General features: G+C 47.2%; 1 protein-coding gene across 2 annotated transcripts in view; it reads left to right on the forward strand.

Moving 5' to 3' along the window:
- ASCC2 (activating signal cointegrator 1 complex subunit 2) overlaps window positions 1-8,980 on the forward strand; it is a 55,852-nt gene that overhangs the window by 3,671 nt on the left and 43,201 nt on the right. For both annotated transcript variants that reach the window (XM_011979109.1, XM_011979110.1), the window contains exon 2: window positions 4,219-4,316. In XM_011979109.1, the coding sequence (XP_011834499.1) occupies window positions 4,236-4,316 (81 nt within the window). In that variant the 5' untranslated portion in view covers window positions 4,219-4,235. The remainder of the gene's footprint in view (window positions 1-4,218; window positions 4,317-8,980) is intronic.

Consider the following 8,980-nt stretch of genomic DNA (forward strand, 5'->3'; position numbering starts at 1 on the left):
GCTAATTTTTTGTATTTTTTAGTAGAGACGGGGTTTCACTGCATTAGCCAGGATGGTCTCGATCTCCTGACCTCGTGATCCGCCCGTCTCAGCCTCCCAAAGTGCTGGGATTACAGGCTTGAGCCACCGCGCCCGGCCAGAAATACTAAAATCTTTAGTGTAGCATTGAGGCTTTTTTTTTTGAGATGGAGTCTCGCTCTGTCGCCCAGGCTGGAGTGCAATGACATGGTCTCCGCTCACTGCAGCCTTCGCCTCCCGGGTTCAAGCTATTTTGAGGCTCTTTTTAAACTGGTCCTGTCTTCCCTATCCAGCTTCTCTTCTCTCTTCACTTCTGTCATCCCCTATCTGACCTTGTGTTTTCAGCAACACCAAATGTCTCCCTCTTCCTTCAAAGCCACACTTTTTAGACAGGGTCTCACTGTGTCCCCTAGGCTGGAGTTCAGTGATGTATTATGACTCCCTGCAACCTCACTCTCCTGGGCTCAAGCAATTCTCCTGTCACAGCTTCCCAAAGTGCTGAGACTGCAGGCGGGAGCCACCTCACCCAACCCAGAGCCGCACATTTTAAGACTCTGAGCCTTTGTTCATGCTTGCTCTCTGCTTGGAACGTCACCTTTTCCCCCATTCTTCAACATCCAGATTATAGATCACCTTCTTTGTAACATCCTTCATTTCTCTACCGTACATTTCCTGTTACAGCTTTAATGCCGAATGATAGTCAGTTATATGCCTAGGACCCAGATTATATGCAGGACATTTCCTGTTACAGCTTTAACGCCAAATGATAGTCAGTTATATGCCTAGGACCCGGATTATATTCAGGAATTATTTGCTGAATAAACCAGGAAGCCCAAAGTGTCTTGCCTCTGGTTGAGACTTTAATAATAACAACTAAATTTTATTGAGTGCTTATTATGTGCCAGGTATTGGGTTGAGCACTTCACATTGATTACTTCTCATGGCAACCCTGGAAGTTTATGTACTATTACAATTCTGATATTACAGAAGAGGCAGTCAAAAGTTACAGAGGTTAGGGAACTGTCTCAGGGTCTCAACATGGATAAGAAAAGGTGGAGCCAGGATTTGAACCCAGGCTGTAGGACTGTAGCGCTGTCTCCTTACCACCACACCAGACTAGCCCTGAACTGCCCTGGCGGGCAGTGGTTTGTAAGGGTGAATTTCTTTTAAAAAAAAAAAATTTTTTTTTTTTTTTTAAATTTTGAGACAAGGTCTTGCTCTGTCACCTAGGATGGAGTGCAGTGGTGCCATCATGGCTCACTACAGCCTTGATCTCCTGGGCTCAAGTGATCCTTCCTCCTCAGCCTCTTAAGTAGTTGGGACTACAGGTGTGCACCACCACACCTGACTAATTTTTGAATTTTTTGTAGAGATGAGGTCTCACTATGTTGCTTAGGCTGGTCTCAAACTCCTGGCTTCAAACAGTCCTCCCGCCTTGGCCTCCCAAGTGTGGGGATTACAGGCGTGAGCCACTGCACCTGGCCGTGAATTTCTTCTGAAAGCAAATACTGTCTCTACCTGTCTCGGCCTGGACTGTGGGGCCTAGAGGTTAAAGGGTGGAGACTTGCTTCCTCCTCATGACTTTTTTTCCACCCTGTGTCTCACAGCCAACACTCCCGCAGCCATCTTCAGCGGGCAAGCCTGGAAGGAATTGGGCCTATCAGTCATTTAGAGTTCTGCACTGGTGTGCAAAGCAGTGGTGTTTCCAGCTCGCCTTCCAGCATGGCTAGAGGGTTAGGAAAATAAATTATTATTATTGTTTTTAAACATATTCAGCACGAGAGCCCCAGGTGCCCTAGCAAAAGACCTGGGCTTTGGTTTCAGCTTGGCCAATAATGTATTTACCTCGAGCAAATCAGGGCCCCTCTTTGGACATCTGAGCATAGTAATCCTTGTCCTTAATTGGGTTGTTGTGAGAGGCTAGTAAGATAGTAACTTGATTAGAAATAGGTGCAGCAGAAGATATTATCTATGCTTTGCAAAGCTGAAAGATGAAAACTTACCCCAAGCTCTTTATTACTTTCTTTGCCTTGTGATTTTTTTTCAGGCCACCTCATGTATGCAGAGACCGTGTGTGTCTGATCTGCTGGGATCCTATAGCTGGAACAGTTGTCAAGGACTAGGCAGACTGGTCCTCTCTCATTACTCCTTCTAGGGTGGGGATTTTCACAGTCTTTATAACAGGCCGGAACCAAGGTTCCTTGGGTGCCAGGCTATGTCCACCTCCTTGCCTTTGCTCTGCTGTTTCTTCTGCCTGGGGCACCCTTCTTTCCTAGTCAGTTTCTATTATCAAGACTACTCAGGGTCTCCTCTAGAAGGGCTTTGACTCTCACTCCACCCCTTCAGCCCATCCCACCCCTAAGTTTAACTAAACTAGACACAGTATAGTGAATGGTTAAGAACCAGCCTGCTTCACCACCTACTAACTGTGAGACCTTGGGCAGGTTTCTTGTTTTCTGTGAGCCTCTGTTTTGTCACTGATAAAATGAGGATAATAATAGAACTAACCTTAGAGTTTTTGTGAGCATTAATACATGTAAAGCCAGTTAACTGGGCAAGTAAGTTAATGCTGAGAAAAGCACTTAGAGGCCAGGCACTCACACCTATGATCCCAGCACTTTGGGAAGCCAAGATGGGCAGTTTGCTTGAGCTCAGGAGTTTGAAACCAGCCTGGGCAACATGGCGAAACCCCATCTCTATTTTAAAAAAGAAAAAGTAAAAAGAAATTCACTTAGAGGAGCTCTTCACATCATTAAGCCTGGCCCAATATCTGAGATATGACACACCTGGTAGCTCATGTCCCCCGTGCTCCTCTGCTTGTCTGTGAAGGCTCAAGAGGTGACAGTTTCATCACCCCAGCCTCTGTCTCTTCGTGTTGTCATTGAAACTGTTCCAGCCTTTTATGGCACGTTTCTCGAGGGGCCTAATTCACTTCTATTCCATGATTCATTTAACATGTATGTCCCTTCTGTGGGTCAGGCCAAGTGATATTGTGAAAAGAACACTGGACAGCAAGACAGGAGACCTTGGATCTGCCGCTTACTGACTGTGAGGTCAGTTTGGGCTTTTGTAGAAAGGAGTTTTCACTGTCAGTTTTCTATGAATTATCTTTTTCCGTGGTCCTTCTGTTTTTCCATGTCCTTCTTCCCTTCTTATGTCCTATTCTTCCATCTACTTCTTCCCTGAAGCCTAGAGAGATTGTAAAATCTTAACATCCTCCACAAGTGAGGAGGCTTCACCCCTCAAAAGACTTAAAATCTGGCTAGAGTTTTAAAAGGAGTGTCCTCATATGTAGTTGTTCTTCAAACATTTGGTGAGGCCACCTCTGTACCAATCCTGTGCTCACAGAAAAGATAGCAAGAGGAGAGGCCTGGGCACTGTCTTCATAGAGCTCACAGGCTAGTGAGCTCACAGAGCTGGAGCCGTAATAAAGAGAATCTAAGTATTTTTAGCCAGTACTTCTCAAAGTGAGTGGAAACAGGCTGGGCACAGAGGCTCACACCTGTGAGCGCCTTGGGAGGCAGAGGCAGCACTTTGGGAGGCCAAGACAGGAGGATCATTTGAAACCAGGAGTTTGAGACCAGCCCAAGCGATGTAGTAAGAACTCATCTGTCAAAAAATAAAGCCTGTCTCTACAAAAAATTTTAAAAATTAGCTGGCCGTAGTGGTGAATGCCTGTAGTCCCAGCTACTCAGGAGGCTGAGGTGGGAGGATTGAAGAGTTAGAGGCCACAGTGAGCTATGACCGCACCACTTCACTGGGCAACAGAGTAAGACTCTGTCTCTTAAAAAAAAAAAAAAAAAAAAAGCTAGGCGTGGTGTGTGCCTATAGACCCAGCTACTGGGGAGGCTGAGGCAGGAGGATCACTTGAACCGGGGAGGCGGAGGTTACAGTGAGCTAAGATAGTGCCACTGCACTTCAACCTGGCGACAGATCGAGACTCCATCTCAAAAAAAAAAAAAAAAGTGTGGAAGTCATCTGGGGAAGTATTTTCTTCTACAATTGAGAACCGCTTTATGCAAAAAAACAGTCACTTTGTCTGGGTTAATAGGCGCATGAACCAGGTCCTGAACCACAACAGGAGCCTCCTAAGGCGAGAGGTCGAAGCTTCTCTTCTGACTCTGGGATCAGCCCCAGAGCAGGCCCTGCCCCCAGGAGTCTGTGTGTCTGCTCTCTTCTTCCCATCCATATTCCTTTCAGGAGGGTCACGCAGCACAATGCCAGCTCTGCCCCTGGACCAACTCCAGATCACCCACAAGGACCTGAAGACAGGAAAGCTGAGGACTTCACCAGCGCTGGTAAGCCGGTCCCTTAAGGCCATTCAGCCTGATATTGTCAGTCTTGCAATTTCAGAAGCAAAAAGTAAATTCCTTCTTTATCTGTTCCAAGAATGACCCGAGGGCCATGGTCAGTGATTCAGTAGCTGAGACACTACTAGTCTCTTCCAGGCCCAGAGTAGGAATTTCCTTCCGAGCAGCAGCTTGAATTTGCGTAGGATTTTCCGTGTCACCACCCTGCACCTTCCCCCCAAAGCATTTTATTTCAAATCAGTCTGATGGCAGTTCTGATTCAGCCTGGATCGGGCTAGAAATGGGTCCAGCCCAAAGCTGGGTTTGGGGATTTGACCCTGTGGAGGGTGTTCGGGTTTCAGGTAGCGTTTTCAGAGCTATCTAAGCTGCTATCCGTATTTTGGTGGGAATACTGATTTCAGAGGTTGAGCTGTGTTTTATCGCAACTGAGATAAGAAGCACCACATACAAACACCCCAGCAGGGCTTGTGAGACTGAAAAATAAGGAGGCTGCGAACATGTCGATTACCAGCTGCAGAGAGAGATTAGAGCCATGGAGAGGTGCCAGGCTGCTGAAGAAGGAGATAGATGCGGCCCTGGAGTTCCTGTACCCGCTTGTTGTTTTCCCAAGAATTTGAGCTCCCTTGAACAAGGTGGGAGGAAGTGTTTTCTAGGGGTTTGAGTAAAGTCGTGGGAAACAGGAATTGGTGTTTTATTTCCTGCCTTCTGGATGGCTTCTCATTACTTCTTAAATACTCTCTAATAATAGTACCTGACATTTATAGAGTACTTGCCCTGTGCCAGACCATTCTAAACACTTCACCCAGATTATGTCATTTAGTCCACATCACAGCCCTACAAATAGACATTTTGATTGTCCCCATTTTACAGATGAGGAAACTGAAAGTTCAGAGTCACAGAATTAGGAAATTAGGGGAGCCAGGATGGGAACCTAGCCGAGCAGACCCTAGGACACATATCCTTAAAATCTTTCTGCTATAAAGCCTCACGTATCGTCTCCTTTTTATAACCTTTTTATGTGTGGGAGATATTTATCAGAAAATCTGGAGTGTTCTTTTTGGTACGATAGCCACCCAATTCATTCACCACATGTAGCTATTAAGCACTTGTAATGTGAATAGTGAGTATATGCTGAGGAACTAGATTTTTAATTTAATTGTAACGCTTTTAAATTAAAATAGCCCCATGTGGTGAGTGCCAGCACAGATATAAAGCAGTTCTATTATTGCAGAAAGTTATGTTGGAAACACTGATGGAGACTGGCTCCTTGGGTGGTCAAGTATGATTTTCCACCTCAGTCCTCCCCCCATACGGAATTAACATGTGGGTTGTTAGACTGCGGGCACTGTGAGAGCAGCGGCCTGGTCCTTGCCCTTTACTCCTGATTTCCAGTGCCAGGCGCATAGGAGGCTCTCAGAAAACATTTGGTACATGAGTCAGGGACTACAGCCAGGCCATGTGCCAGGTGCTGGAGCTATAAAGAGAAAAGACATGGTCTCTGCCCTTGAAGAACCCACGACCTAAGAGAAAGACAGACCAGTAGCTTCTCTAGTGTGATCAGGGTTGTGATAGAAGGAAGTCCAGGCTGCTTCATGAGTGCAGAGCCGGGGCCGCTGATCCAGATCAGTGGGGTGTATAGGGGCAGGGAGGCCTTGGGCCTGGTGGGAGGGTATGTGCAGCCCAGGAAGGCTTCCTGAAGGAAAGGGCTTCTGAACTGGGTATTGAAGGGTGACTTAATACTAGCTGGGCAGAGCAACAGAAAGCTGGACCTGGTAGGACGACCTTAGTATGCAGTCCTGGAGTCTTGAGAGAGCCTGACTCTTACACTAACCACAAGTCACTTGAGGTAGCAACAGTGTAGCAGAGTTAGCAAGTACAGGCTTTGTGTTCATTTCACACATATTTGGATATTTGTCTTTGTGTCTTTGGACAAGTTATTGAACGTCTCTAAGCCTCAAATCCAAAAACTATAATAATAGGACCAGCTTTGCAGGGTGGTTGTGGGGACTAAATGAGATGTCTATGAATGAGCACTGTGCCTGGAACATAGTAAGCACTCAATAAATTGTTTTTACAATAGTGATGACAACAGGGACAACAACAGCAGCACTGAATGGGGGGTAGGGTGGGAAGGCGGATGAGCTGAGGGAGACAGCTGCCTGATCGAGGAAGGGTCTTGTTGGCAGACTGAAGAGTGTTACTCTGAAGGCCATGGGAAGCTCCTGAAAGATTGTACTAAGATATGTGTCCACCCTATATTTGTTCCTTTAGTCTTGACTTGGGGCATGATCTCTAGCCAAAGGGTAGTTACCACACCACCTTTTTAGGATGATTGGTAGAGCTAATGTTGGTTGAGGATCTACTATTTGAATAGCACATACTTGACCCAAAAGAAATAGTCTTGTGGCCAGGCCTGGTGGCTCATGCCTGTAATCCCAGCACTTTGGGAGGCTGAGGCGGGTGGATCACTTGAGCCCAGGGGTTCGAGACCAGCTTGGGCAACATGGCAAAACCCTATCTTTTTTTTTTTTTCAGACAGTCTCGCTCTGTCGCCCAGGCTGGAGTGCAGTGGTGCGATCTCGGCTCATGCCTGTAATCCCAGCACTTTGGGAGGCTGAGGCGGGGGGATCACTTGAGCCCAGGAGTTCGAGACCAGCTTGGGCAACATGGCAAAACCCTATCTTTTTTTTTTTTCAGACAGTCTCGCTCTGTCGCCCAGGCTGGAGTGCAGTGGTGCGATCTCGGCTCACTGCCACCTCCACCTCCCGGGTTCAGGCGATTCTCCTGCATCAGCCTCCTGAGTAGCTGGGACTACAGGTGCCTGCCACCACGCCTGGCTAATTTTTGTGTTTTTAGTAGAGACGGGGTTTCACCATATTGGCCAGGCTAGTCTCGAACTCCTGACCTTGTGATCTGCCCACCTTGGCCTCCCAAAGCACTGGGATTACAGGCGTGAGCTACGACGTCCCATCAGCCTCTATTCATTTCTTTGTCCAGCCAGCAGATCTGTACAGAAAGTCTGCTCAATGCGTGGTGCTGTTCTATAGACTCGGAATGCTGGGTGAGCAAGGCTCAGGCTGCCTCCAGACACCTACAGGCTAGTGGGGGAGACAGTTGGGAAGACTGGTCCTCCCATTTTTTTTTTTTTTTTTTTTGAGACGGAATCTCACTCTGTCGCCTGCCCAGGCTGGAGTGCAATGGCGCGATCTCAGCTCACTGCAACCTCCGCCTCTCGGTTTCAAGCAATTCTTCTGCCTCTGCCTCCTGAGTAGCTTGAGATTACAGGCGTGTGCCACCACGCCCAGCTGGTCCTCCCATTTTATACAACTTTATTCAGGCATCGTTGAAGGACAATAAACTGCACATATTTAAAATATGCAATTTGTCAACACCTATGAAAAGAAAGGGTTTTTTCTTTTGAGGTGGAGTCTCATCTGTTGCCAGGCTGGGGTGCAGTGGCGTGATCTCGGCTCACTGCAACCTCCGCCTCCCAGGTTCAAGCGATTCTCCTGCCTCAGCCTCCCGAGTAGCTGGGATTATAGGCATGTGCCACTATACCTGGCTAAGTTTTACATTTTTGGTAAGAGATGGGGTTTCACAGTGTTGGCCAGGCTGATCTCAAACTCCTGGCCTCAAGTGGTGGGCCCGCCTTGGCCTCTGAAAGTGCTGGGGTTACAGGCATGAGCCACTGTACCCAGCCAACATTTTAAAAATTAAAATATGCAATTTGATTGGTTTTTCCATCTGTATACATGCATGAAACTATCATCATCAATGAACATTTCTGCCACCCCTAAAAGTTTTCTTGTGCCTGCCTGCAATTCATGCCTTCCTCTCACCCTTTCCCCATGCAAACCACTGGTCTGAAAGCACTTTTAATGCTGTTCAAGTGGTATAGAGAGGTGAGCACAGAATGCAGGTGCTGAGGGAGAGCTTAGATGAGCTCCTAATCCAGCTGGGGTGGGAGTCAGGGAGGCTTCCTGGAGGAGGTGAGATTGGAACTGGGGTCAGAAGGACAATCAGTGAGACCAGGATGGCACACAGATACCAGGGGTCATTTAATAGGTCTGCAGTGTAAGCTTTGGCTCAAATCCTGCCTCAGTTGTCTCTTTAATCTCATGACCTTGGGAAAGTTCCTGAACCTTACTGTTTGATTCCTCCTCTAAAATGGGATGAATACTTTGTCTATTAAATAGTTTTTGTAGATTGAAAAAGAAATAGGGGCTGTGGGTTGTATCTGCTTAGTGGCTGGCACAGGGCAGGTCCACAATAAGTGGCAGCTTTCATTTACATCATTCCAGCATTCGCCAAATCTGTCTCCCACCTCCCAGTACAATCTGTGCCCTTTTGTTAGGGCCCATGTTTATGCCTCCATAAAAATGTTTCTTTCGTTTAAAGTCCTTATCCTCCAAGGCTTGAATGCTTGGAGCCTTGGAGGAAGGCTGCTTGCTCTGGGAAGCCGTCCCTTATCCTCCAGGTGCTGTTAATTCCCTTCGGCATTTCCACAGTCCCTCTGCCAGGTCTGAGCTGTCACTTCCTCAGTTTTGTGCTCACTTGGTGATTTAGATGTCCATCTTCCCCCTGTGGGATTGCATGGAAAGTAGAATCTCAGGGAGTGGGTGTGTGTGTGTGTGTGTGTGTGTGTCAGGAGA

Source organism: Mandrillus leucophaeus, unplaced genomic scaffold, assembly GCF_000951045.1.
Source record: "Mandrillus leucophaeus isolate KB7577 unplaced genomic scaffold, Mleu.le_1.0 Scaffold2, whole genome shotgun sequence".
NCBI lineage: Eukaryota > Metazoa > Chordata > Mammalia > Primates > Cercopithecidae > Mandrillus > Mandrillus leucophaeus.